A 13454-nucleotide genomic window follows, 5' to 3' on the forward strand; every position below is an offset into this window, starting at 1 on the left:
AAACCCGGCACCTGAAGCACCCAGTCCTGTCCCTGAGACATCCAAGTCTCCGTAATGGCCACCACATCACAATTCGAAGCAGCAATCCACGCTCCAAGCTCATCCACTTTATTCACTACACTCCTGGCATTAAAATAGACACATCTCAGACCTTCAGCCTGAGCACTTCCCTTCTCCCTCACTCGTTAGGTTTGTATACTAGTGACAAATGAATAGTATTTATGTGCTTATGTGTAATATGCACATTTTTAATGGTAAATTGAACGATATGCTGTTCCGTAACAAAAAGAGCATTGTACCACATAATACGCAATATATCTTACTGTAAAGCCAACCCCTTAGGCCATGATGTTAATTATAATATATAAAATCAACTGTTGTTGAGGACTCACTGAATTGTGAGGTGAATTGTGCGTTTTCTGTTTGCTGAGTAAGTTTGTTTGTAGATTGGAAATTGATGGCTCTCTTTGTCTTTTTTAACAATTAAAAAAGTCTCATGAAGTTAATTAGGTTTTTTTCGTTACTGGGGAATCACAAATTGGAAATGACTGTCTTGTCTTCTCCCAATTGTTAAGATTGTTTCGCATCTGTACGAAAGGCTAAAGGATTATGATTCGTACACAAGCTTGAGATCTCCAATGCGATTCTTTCCGATGGTCAGAGGTTACGCACTTGTAACAAGAAGCACTAGATTATTATAGAATCATAGAATTCCTACAGTGCAGAAGGAGGCCATTCAGCCCATCAAGCCTGCCCTGACAACAATCTCACCCAGGCCCTATCCCTGTAACCCAACGTATTTAGCCTGCTAATCCTCCTGACATTAATGATCAATTTAGCATGGCCAATCAACGTAACCTGCACATCTTAGGACATTGATCTTTGGTGTTTATATCATCACTGAATAAATTCAGAATGAAATCAGCTCATAAACTTCAAAGTATTTGTTGGTGAGCCCCTGGAAGATAATGGTTTCTTTATTATTGCAGGTATATTTATATTTCCTTTGCAAACCAAGTGCATAAACAAACATATCTCTGTACGTAATATGAGCAATTAGTTCTACTTTTACAGTTAGTAAGTTTTAGGTGCACGTTTCTATTGTGAAGGCCAAGTCATACATAAAACTTTAAAACATTAAAATAATGTGCATCTTTCCTTTATCAGATATCTTTGGAGCAGATATCAATAAAATGAATTCTTGACAAGTAAACATAGTCAATGTCAGGACTTTTAATCAGAACTGTCCTCCACACTTGAATAAGAGTACAGTGTATCAGTGCAGTTGTTTGATTTTAGTAATTGATAATGTAATTTGATTCTGGTACTCCCAGTCTTTGGATAATGGATTTAAAATCTCTATCTTACGGCTTAGGTTATTATCTTTGAAGCAGGCTTATTAAGAGGAAAAGATGTAACTGTAAGCAGCAGATCAAGATCCAGATTCTGCAAGAATACAATATTTATCATACAAATGCTTTGTTTGAAAAAATAATGAAAGATGTGGGGGATTCTAATAACACTAAACTTACATCAGGGCTCATAACATGAAAGGTATTTGGAGCCAACATATACTTATTCCTGGGCTGCTAAACAGCAGAAAGAACTAGCAAGTAAAAAGTGTTTCTGTGGTTATTTATTTTTTGTGATTACAGAAGTCTGAAAAAGTGATTGACGGTTAAATGTCATACTCAAGTTCAGTTATCAAATTCAAGTGACGATTGCCTGCACCAAATAATGCTAGTACAATGCCATTCACTTGCATTTTCAAGCCCCTTTAATTGACTATTTTCATGACAAAGCATGCAAATTACAGGAAGGCTTCTGATTAAAATCTTTAGAATGCCAATGTTTTAGCATATCAATCCATCTTGTCCTTTCAAATAGTTACTATGGTTACTTTATGGCCAGAGGTAAATCTACATTCTCTTCGCAGTAAACACAGAGAATTCTCAACACAGCGAATGTCTCTAAGGCTTTTATATATAAGAAAAGATTCTATGACATTAATAATTTCTGATTTGTCACAGTTACCACAGGAATTCATGTTTTACCTTGCAGTAATGATTTCTACAAAAACAAATACTTACTATTTTCACTACTTCAAGGCGGATGATTCTCCTGGTAAGTCAGACAATATTCTGCTTAGTACAAACAAGCAATTTATGCCATTTAATGCTCAAAATATTCTCATGTTACTCAGGTGAGGTTGTGTCCCTTTAGGGCCACAAAGTGTAATTACTTTTAAGAAAATAATAGATGTATTCATTCAGAGACCAATTGCTATTCAGTTGCAGGTCTGAACACTGGTATTGCATTTTTTAAACATGATTAGTATGGACAATTAAAAGTCCTGAGCCTCAGGAACTTTCTATCCTTGGAAATTTCCTTTGTACAGGCAGACATTCCAGATGTATGTTATGTAACTGTGCACTGTTTGCAAATCCTGACTTCTGTACTTGGAAAGAACAAGTTATCATGGGCAGGAAAAAAAAATGCCAGCTTTTTCTTTCTTTTATTCATGAATTTTGATTGAAGTATGATGCATACATAATATATCAATTTTTGCCTATGGTTTATTAGGGTACATTTTCTTAGCAATTTCTGTGGAAAGTAATGAAAGTCTGTTGAGAGTTTTATGACAGATTGCAGTTGAGAAGAAACATGCTGGCTCCACAAATACCTACTACAACGCTTTTTCTATATCCAATATATATGATACAAAATATATATCTCCAACAAAAAAAAGTCCAACCATCACCAGCTGACATACAATGGCATCATTATTAAGACCTCAACTACCAACATTCTGGCTATTACCATTGACCATAAAGCTAACTGGACTGACCATATCAATAATGTAACTACAACAACAGAGGCTGAGTACTGTGTGACACATGGTTCACCTCCTATTCCACTGAAGTCCCTCCACTACCTGTAAGGTTCACGTTGGGAGGATGATGATACATTGACCATTTGCCTAGATAGTGCAGCTGCAGTGTGCGACAACAGTCAAGTGTGACACCATTCAAGACTCTACATGAGTGGGCATTCCTACATGATTGGGCACTCCTGCCATTGAACTCAGTGTCTACCCTCTTCACCACTTGCACACTATGATGATGTTATGTACTAGCCCAGTGGTTCCCAAACGTTTTTCACTGGGCCGCACTTTCGGAATAAAAATTTGCTCGGGCCACACCGAATTTTTTATTGATAAGAAATGCATTCAAAAACAAAAAAAAACAACTCCTAGCAGTGCTTGATTCATAACATAGAACACAACTACTTTATAATATGATCATGGGGCATCCAGAAAGTATAAAACAATGCAGCTACATAAAAACATGATCCATTCCCAAAATATACTTATAGACGAGCCTCTTACATATGTAACCTTAAGTAAATATACAAACTCAATGAGAGGTGTGAGCTTGTTTTTGTCGGGTAATCTCATTCATATTAGGTCTAATTTGAGACAAACAAACTCTCATCTCCTCATCAACACAAAGAAGCCTTTCTCTTTTCTGGTCTTTGATAGTTGTCAGAGCTGAGAATCCCTGTTCACAACAATATGTCGTGGAGAACTGTAGAAGAATAGCTAATGCTCTTGAAGAGATGCGTGGATACTGTTTCTGGTTGTATATCCAAAAAGAGCCCGGTGGCATACTCCCGTGTTTCATTTTCAAGGTGTGATCACTCGAAATGCAGGCCATTTCCTCCTCCTCATCCAATGTCAGACCTGAACAGCTGGAATTCGCAAAAGGGTCTCTAACCCTGTCAAATTTTTCTGTAGACAACGATGGAAAGTAATGATCAATCTTTTCTACCAGTGTTGCAAGATGTTCCTGTATGAGGCCGTACAATTCATTGCTCGTTTTAAAACTTTTTACCAGTGGGAACATTTCGAAGTTATGTTGCATTGCTCTTCCGAGCCAGAGCTGAAGCTTTTTTTTTAATGCAGTTAGTTCGTCTGTAGTTCTGAGGATATTGTCATCGCGGCCTTGCATACTGGCATTGAGCACATTCAACCGGGAAAAGATATCGGCCAAATATGCCAGCTTTGCACACCAGTCATTGTCATCCAGTTGGTGGCACAATGGGTTCCCTTCTTGTTCCAAAAATTCTCTTAATTCGTTCTTCAGTTCCAACACTCGATTTAAAACTTTTCCACGGGACATCCAGCGAATCTCCGAGTGCAGAATTAGGCATTGATGTTTTGATTCCATGTCTTTGCAGAGTTGAGCAAATAACCGCGCCTTTAGTGGTTTTGCTTTGAATAAGTTCACAATGCGCACAGTCTGATCTAGAACCAACTTCAAATCAGCTACAAGGGTCTTGGTGATTAATGCCTCTCTATGTAAAAAACAGTGAGTTGATATTACATCTGGATTTTTCTGTTTGATGAGTGCCGCCAAGCCTCTCATATTCCCTATCATACATGGCGCTCCATCCGTACAAATTCCAATACAAGAATCTCATGAAATCTCAACTTTTTCCAAATACTCAGACAAGGTTTGGAAAATATCCTCTGGTATGTTTTTCAAGTTCCTTGCAAAATAGAAACTGTGTGATTATTTCATCATTGTGAATGAATCTGATATAGGCAAGCAACTGTGCTTTTCCACTAATGTCAGTCGATTCATCAACTTGAATGGCAAATTTAGAATTCTTCATACTTTTGGAAACACGCTTCTCAATATTAGCTGACATATCAACTATTCTTCTGTGAATTGTATTATCAGACAAAGGAATTTCCATAACTTCTCGCTCAGCATCATCACCAAACAAAGTTTTCACAATCAAGCTGCAGGCAGGCTGAATCAATTTTTCAGCTATTGGATGTGGTTTTGTCTGTTGAGCAATCAATTCAGCCACTTGGTAAGATACAATCTGCATCTTATCTGAGACTGTCATTCATTTTTTTGAAATATGATCGTTGATATTTCTGCTGTTCCAAAAGCCTTTCAAAATATTGAACATCCTTGTTTGCCAGATTTCCATGTTTTGACAACAGATGTCTTTTCATCTTGCTTGGGACCATATTGGAATTGGAAAGCTTCTCACCACAGATCAAACACACAGGCCGAGGTACGTTTTCATCTCCAGTCCATGTGAAATCGAGACTCAGATAGCTATCCATATATTGTCAACAAACTTTCTTTTTTGGAGGTTTGTTTGGGCCTGCTACTGGTGTAGAATTAAACGACTCTTCTTCAGCACTCTGTTCGAACAGCGATTCTGGATCACAACGTGGACTCGGATCATCCTCAGCATCACTTGATGCTCTTGCTCTCACTTTGGAAAAATATCTATCCATGTTTAAATGTTTCTTTGATTGTCCTTGAATCCTTCCGCCACACTTGCCATCCTCTCTCGCCACACCAGTGTGGCACGCCGCACCCTTTGGGAACCACTGTACAAGCCACAGGATGAACTGCAGCATCTCCCGAAGGTTATTTTAACAGCACTTCCCATCCTATGGTATCTGCCACCAAGGATTAGAACGTCGATGTAGTGGGAACACCATCCTTTCCAAATTTCGCTCGAAATCACACATCAACCCAACTTTCATGTGTTATATTGTGCCTGGAATATGACTATCTGATGTAACAGGATCACTGCATTTTGGTAGCTTTTGGATATATATTCATTTTACTTTTACTTTAATCTAGAACATTTATTTGATTTTCTTGCATAAGAATAGGTTCTAAATTATGATATCTAAATGATGGAACCTCATCATGACAATAGATCATTTAGAATCGTCCTATAATTCTGGCTAAATGATTTCTAAATGTTTCCTTTTGTCAGTTGGATGCGATGTTGATTCTTGCGCTTAAGTGTACTTTTTCAAACCAATCATACATTTTTTCACAAATGTGGAATAAATTACTATCTTTGCCTGACCACCCAAGGGATTGGAAAAAACAATGACTGAGGGCAATGTCTTTACACGTCTGCCTTGAAATTATCCCTGACTAATGAGATGAAAGTTCATCTTTTTCACTGGCTATAGATGTGCAAATAAAAGTTAGTTTTACCATTTGAATACAGTTCCTTTTTAATGCATTTCCATAGTCTTCTCAGACTGTGCCTTTAAGAAAATTAGATTTGGGAAAAAGAAGAGTTATCTACTATTTTCTGAACACTTTGAATATGGTCAGAATTTAAGAGCCGTATCACCTCTGAAATAAATATAGATTAATACTGCCAAATATTATATTCTTATCCTATTTGAATTTCTGGCAAAGGATATTGCAAATACATATTCATTGCTTTATTTTATGTTTCTACTTAAATCTTAAGTAAAGGGAAACAGAATCTGAAAAACTGAAAGTTTATGGAAAATCAGTAAACGTCTCAACAGTATTGGAGCTAATTGTGTTCTTGTGGATTTTCCGATCAACATACTAACCTTGCTACTATCGTTTAAGCCATTTGAGTCAGACATTGAGTTTGCAATGCTGATGAGCTTGTTTTTAGAAAATTAGTCCTGTTGGCGAACATATTTTTATATCTTTGCTAAAATCTTGACTGTTGGGAGCTGTGACTGTTTTTCAGGTTTCTAAGGCCTTTGAGTAGAGAAAAAAAGGATGCAACAACATCAGAAAATTGGGTACAAGTTAGACACTTCTCAGAAAAGCAAACAAATTTTGGGTATGGGAAAATGCTATGGTAATAGGTGGTACTCCTTGGTGATTGAACAAACTGAGTAAAACTGTACTATGTGTTTCCCTGTGCTGATGTTGAGACCTGGAAGGATTTTAGTGAATGAAATGGAGAGGTATTCTATACCTTGGTACTACGTACCACTTATCACATGGTGCTCAATGTATTTATATGTTGAATGAGTCGTACAGACAAAATTCAATCCCTGATATTTGCTGAGTTTTATAATCTCACCTAGGGCTTGTGGTGTAGGTCAGATTGTGCTGGACTATGACATTCACTGTCAAGGTCCGTGCATGAATAATAGCCCTTGGTTGCATTACCAACAGTGTGCCAATGCCTGTAGATGAATATCCCAGCAAGGAATCAACCCTTTCATAAAAATAGAGGGAGAGAATTGGCAAAGTAAAGGATTATTCAGATCCTCCTGCTGATTGATTACATATGAATCACATAATTCACACTGCCCATTAGTTAGATCAGTATTTCAGTAGTCGATTGGAGGCTGAATCTTTATTTCTTGATGGTATTAAGCTAATTTTATTTTTAGTTCATCTCAGTCCTTCAGCCTACAATTCTTGCACTGTAAGTGATGCTTGATGCTTGGTGTCATCGATTATATATGCTATTTTAAATCCTACTTTTGAACTTAGATTGAAAATATTAGTTTTTACATCAGTCTTTCAGATCTAAGAGCAGCAGCTCTTTCCTGATATAGTCCGGTAAATACCAAAAGCACTTGGGAATTTGCCTTAGACGTTATTTCCCAAACATGAGCCTGAATAGTGACTATTGGCAGATATTGAACTGCGGTCCATCACAACTCAATCCAGTCCTGGTCTCAGTCATCATTCACTTACAGTAGTGGTATCTGAATAGTAACTGGGAGGATGGAACTGTAACTTGTCAGCCACTGAGGTTAATTATAGCACTCCAAAACAAACTTAATATGGAACAGGCTTTAAACCCTGGAATCTTTTAGTTTGTATACTTGCCATGTCACAATGTATTTACCCACTGATCCTCTTGGGACAAAAGCAGGACAATTTTATTTGTCATATCTGTGACTGAGACAGTGTTACTTAATAGCTTCCCTGTGACCTGATCTCCATTATATTTATTTGATTCAGACTGTTGCTACAATCAAATGTCACATCTTATTTAAAGTTTATTTATTAGTGTCACATTTGGCTTACATTAACACTGCAATGAAGTTACTGTGAAAAGGCCCTAGTCGCTACACACTGGCGCCTGTTCGGGTACACTGATGGAGAATTTAGAATGGACAATGCACCTAACCAGCACGTCTTTCGGTTACAGACATATTCAAAATGCCAGTTAAGTCGATTTACTTCATCATTGCTCTTTAATTAGACAATAACCTGGAAAGAGTTGCTGTTTTTAAATATGTGAAAATGACAAGACAACTGATATTTTGTTGTTATTTAATAAACTAGTAACTCTCCTATTAACCTTACTCATGATTGATCAGAGTAAAGTCACCTCTTTCAGTTGTGTTTATTCTACAGGTTATACTGCTGCCAGTGGACTAGATTAGAATTACAGGCCTTCTCATCATATGATTCTTGTGTAGAGTTTACAACACTACTGTTAGTGTTACCCTCAACTTAAATGAACTGGAGTGTGACAACATTCCAACTCAAGATTGTAATATATTGTACACTCACCCCAACAAAGGTAATTATTTGTCCTTAAATTATCGATCACACTTTTTGACGCATTACTGTATTTGATATGTATTGCCAGTATCTGTCTCTTTTCTCTTCTCCCTCCTCTTAATCGCGGGAAACTATTTGTTCTATGATGAATTGATCCCCAGGTGGTCATTTGATATTTTGCCTAATATTCTTACAGAAAAAAATTGCTCCTGACAAAAGCAAGAACAATTGCGCAAAGACATTGAAATAAATGACAGATCTTAAGCAAATATGATGTTCCTATAACAAAGTTGCCATTTTATTCAAAGAAAGTGCAATCATTTATTGTGTTGTCATTATACATATATTCGAATCATGTCAATTTGCATTATTATTGATACATACTTCAGAGGCACATTGTATCTGTTAAGCTCTTTATTTATATATTGCACATTGTGATAATTGACAGTATTGGTTCAGGTGCACATTTGAAATTGAGGATGTGGCTTTTTACCTTCAATTCACAACTGATGTGTAATTTGATTAATATAAGTCAGCAAATACTCTTTATCTTTAGGTGATATACCTCATATGGGCAGTCATTTTAAATGCACTTATTACTGAGGCAGGTTAATGATTCACACACTTCAAGTGTAAGCATTCTGCATACATCACATTCTGCTATATAAGTTACCATAATGCCTCTTTTGTGAACACCTATTGCTTACCAACCCCTTGTATCAATACAAGGTATAATATTATCGTGGCCGTTTTTTCCTCCTACATTAATCACTTTGTTCCTTGAGCCAGTATTTCTTTGGTGATTATTTTTCTTTCCACAAAATCATTCTTTCTGCCTTTTATTCCTCTGTTTTTTTAGTTTTTTCCGTGGTCTTTGCCTCTTCTTTAGTACTGGAAGACTTCTCTGATTTCCCCTCTTTGTCATCCTTCGCTTGCGTTTCTTCTTTAACTTCAGATGCCGTTGTCTTTGCAGGCTCCTTTTCCTTTTGTTCTTTCGTTGATTCTGGGTCAGGTTTCTTTACTTCTGATTTTTTCACTGTCTCAGTTACCTCATCCTTTGTTTCTTTTTTACTTTCTTTATCTGTTGCTTTGTCTTTAATATCTGTTTTTTCAGATTCCTTCACTTCCGTTGGTGTGGTTGGTTCAACTTTTGTACTTTTCTTTGATTCTTCTTTTGATGGTTCTGTTTTTTGGGTCTTCACTTGAGGTGTAGGCTCTGGTGTAGAAGGGCTTTTCTTTTCTTTTGGTTCATCTTTGGACTCTGGTTTTTCTTCTTTCTTCTCTTCCGCTTTGGGTTCTGGTTTCTTCTCTTCTGCTTTGGGTTCTGGTTTTGTGACTTTCTTCTCTTCTGCTTTGGGTTCTGGTTTTGTGACTTTCTTCTCTTCTGCTTTGGGCTCAGGTTTTGTGACTTTCTTCTCTTCTGCTTTGGGCTCAGGTTTTGTGACTTTCTTCTCTTCTGCTTTGGGCTCAGGTTTTGTTTCTTTCGTCTCTTCTGCTTTGGGCTCAGGTTTTGTGACTTTCTTCTCTTCTGCTTTGGGCTCTGGTTTCTTCTCTTCTGCTTTGGGTTCTGGTTTCTTCTCTTCTGCTTTGGGCTCAGGTTTCTTCTCTTCTGCTTTGGGCTCTGGTTTCTTCTCTTCTACTTTGGGCTCAGATTTTTCTTCTTTCTTCTCTTCTGCTTTGGGCTCAGGTTTTGTTTCTTTCTTCTCTTCTGCTTTGGGCTCAGGTTTCTTCTCTTCTGCTTTGGGCTCAGATTTTTCTTCTTTCTTCTCTTCTGCTTTGGGTTCTGGTTTGACATCTTTCTTCTCTTCCTCCTTGGGTTTTGCTTTTGATTCCTTTTCATCTTCAATTGGTTTAGATGGTTCCTCTGGCTCCTTCTTTTCTACTTTTTCTGTTTCTTTAGTCTCGGGCTCCTTTTCTGCTTCTTCTTTCTCCTCTGTCTCCTTATCTTTGGCTTTAGGTTCAGTTGGTTTTGCTTCATCCACCGCTCTGACTGGTTCATCTTGGTCTTTGGTGGATTCTTTTGGTTGTTCCTTTTCCCCCTTTTTCACATCCTCTTCCTCTGTTACTTTTTCTTCAGCTTTCTCGTCTACAGCTGACTTTGCTTCGTCTTCTTCCTCAGTCTTTTCCGTCTTTGTGTCTTCCTCTTTCACGGCTTCTTCATCAGATTTGGCCTCTTGTTCACCTTCCTCTGCTACTTCTTCAGCGTCTGCCTTTTCATCCTCCTTTCCAGCTTCCTCCTCCTCCTTTCCTTCTTCTGCCTCTTCACTTTCTTCCGCTGCAGTCATCTTTTCATCCGCTTGTTCTTCTGCACTGTCTTTTTCTTTGTCAGCTGGTTTGGCTTTTTCTTCAGTCTTGGTTTTAATATGGTTTGGTACTGAAGGAACTTTAGGGTAGCCTTCTATATAAGCGTAGGGAGATGTCCCAATAAATCTTGACTCTTCACCCTCCAGAAGTTTCCTTTCCAAAATAAAGTAATAAAATATTATTAACAACAATAATAATAGTTGTCTGAAAATGTATTATGTCCTTTCAACAAAAACATTAGCGTTAGAGGAAAGACTAGGAATAGCTGAAATAACTATTGTAAAATGCTAGAAACATGGGGTAGATGGTCAGCATCTGAAACAGAAATAGAGCTGGAATTAGGAAGTTCGCCCCATCTTCCTAACTCGACTCTTATCCCCGCATTTCCAGCTTTTTTTGTTTAATTCCAAATCATCTGCTGTCTAAATTCCAATTAAATGATTTCCTTCCCTTCTTTTACGATGCGTCCTGATTAACTTTCCAAGGACTCAAAGCGACCAACCTTTCAGCAACATCTGTTCTTCGTGTCTGTTTTCGCATCAAACTACCATCATAATCATTACAAGCTTTAAGAAATGATTAGTGTCAACTATTGTCTCTTCCTCTGACATTTAGACCGTAAAGCTCTCAAGCTCACACTCAACGCAACGCCACTTTCCACTTGACATCCACGCCATTACCTGTAAGCCGCAATTTCGATATCCAAAGCCATCTTGACATTGAGTAAATCTTGGTATTCCCTGAGTTGCGAAGCCATTTCCCATTTGATGTTTCTCAGATCGTTTTCGAGTTGCTGAGCCGCTTCCTGTAACATTAAACACATTGCGGAAGTGGTTATGCACGTCCAAAAAGCCGTGTCAAATCCAGGGTCAGATTTTGGGGGTGTTTTAAAGTGGGAATTTTAAAAAAAACTTGGGATTCCTCTGTCAGATATGGGACTTAATAAGACTTAACTTGCAACCTTGATATAAATCAGCGTCGACCCTTCCCAAACCAAAAGAGAAAATGCTGGAAAAATCTCAGCAGGTCTGGCAGCATCTGTAAGGAAACAGCTGACGTTTCGAGTCCAGATGACCCTCTGTCAAAGCTTTTCCAGCATTTTCTCATTGGATTTCAGATTTCAGCATCCGCAGTAATTTGCTTTATTTAGACCTTCTCAATGTCAGTTTTAAAAGTTAAACGAATTAGACTTTTGTTTTAAACAAAAAATATATATATAAACCTTAATTTCCCTGAACTTCTTATTTTCTCTATTGGGAAAGTATTTGGGGGCGGGGGGGGTCACTGAGATGGATTTATCCCCAGTACCTGGTAGCTGGAAAGGTCTGCGTTGTGCCTGTCCTCTATTTCATACATCTGTCTCTCCAGTGAGTCTCTGGTGCCTTTCAGCGTCTCCAGCTCAGTGTTCTTGCTCTGCAGATGCCTGCGATATTCCAGGATCTCATCCTGGGCGGCGTGGATGGCGTCCGTGTTGACCTTGGCGGCTTGGTTCAGCTTCTCGAACTTGACTTTGAACACCTCTTCGGTCTGGCTGGTGGTCTTGATGGCGTGACCCTCCATCTGAGCCCGGATCTCCCGCAGAGCGGCCGTGATGTCCGACTTGAGGGAGTCCCGCACCTCCAGGGTGATGTGCGAGCCCTGGATCTGGTTCAGCAAGTCCCGAACTTCGTCGTCGTGGCTGTTCTTCATGGAGGACGCCTCGTCGCTGAGGAACTGCAGCTTCTTCTCCAGCTCCAGCTTCATCAAGCCGGCGTCCTCGGTGTACTTGCCCAGGGATCGGGCACTGCCATCAATCTCCTCCCTCAGCCGGTTCTCGTCCTGGTACCTCTGCTTGATGTGCTGGATGTCCTCCTCCAGATGCTCCTGCTCCAGCTGCAGCTGAGCCTTGTCGTTGCTGATCTGCACCACCACATTGCGGAGATCTTTGATCTCCCTCTCGTACAGCTCCCCAATTGCTGACCTGCCCGCCTGCTGCTGCCTCAGGGAGGCAGCCTCCGCCTCCAGGTTCTTGTTCTGGAGCTCCAAGCTCCTCACTTTGTCGATGTAGGTGGCGAAGCGGTCGTTCAGGGTCTGCAGCAGCTCCTTCTCGTTGCGGGACCTCAGCTCGCCGTTCAGCAGCCCCGAGTCCAGGCTCTCGGAAGACAGGGTGACCTGAGAACCGAGGCCCGGGGCCAGCCGCTTGTAGGAGGAGGAGGAGGCGGTGGAAGCCACCGTGTTGCTGGGGCTGCGGGACCATGCCTGCGAGTGGAAGCCGCTGCTGGTCAGCGAGACCGCGGAGCGGGACACTGACCGGGGCGACTCCCCCAAAACCCTGCGGTAAGAACTGCTGCCGCCCAGCATTGTCTCCAGCCCGTAGCTCATGGTGCGGATGGAGAGGGGGGAAGAGTTGCACTGCAGTGGCGAGGGGAGGAGGCTGCGCCTTTTATAGCCCGCAGAATGTGCGAACTTGGCAGCAACCTTATTCCAGCGACGTCTCACTCACCAATCTGCTGAAGATGTCTCTTTCCACCCCCCCTCCCCCTCCCCCCAGACCCCCTGTATGTGCAAATTATAACTATTTTAACCAGATCAGGTTGCAGATACTTCCAAATGCAGATAAAGGTACTTAAATAAGCCGGCGCATCTTGAGTTTTAAAAACCCCCTTTGCACATAATTCCTTATTGCACATAATTTAATAGCGAGATCCAGCAATTGCAGCTGGAAATTCATGATTTTCTTCATTGTTTTATATTCCATACACATATGCTAATATGGAAAAGGGTGGCAAGTCGAACTGGGGCAGATTTCTGCGGGTTTAA

At 39.8% G+C, this 13454-nt stretch overlaps 1 protein-coding gene across 1 annotated transcript; it reads right to left on the reverse strand.

Annotated features, from left to right (window-relative positions):
• Positions 1-8642: 8642 nt before the first annotated feature.
• On the reverse strand, positions 8643-13034 carry LOC144502956 (uncharacterized). The gene is made up of 3 exons (XM_078227393.1): positions 11964-13034; positions 11336-11460; positions 8643-10808 (listed from the first exon to the last, which is right to left on the reverse strand). The coding sequence occupies exons 1-3, from the start codon at positions 13014-13016 to the stop codon at positions 9191-9193; spliced, it is 2796 nt and encodes a 931-aa protein (XP_078083519.1). The 5' UTR covers positions 13017-13034; the 3' UTR covers positions 8643-9190.
• Between the last annotated feature and the right edge of the window lie 420 nt (positions 13035-13454).

Source organism: Mustelus asterias, chromosome 13 (genome assembly GCF_964213995.1).
Source record: "Mustelus asterias chromosome 13, sMusAst1.hap1.1, whole genome shotgun sequence".
Lineage (NCBI taxonomy): Eukaryota > Metazoa > Chordata > Chondrichthyes > Carcharhiniformes > Triakidae > Mustelus > Mustelus asterias.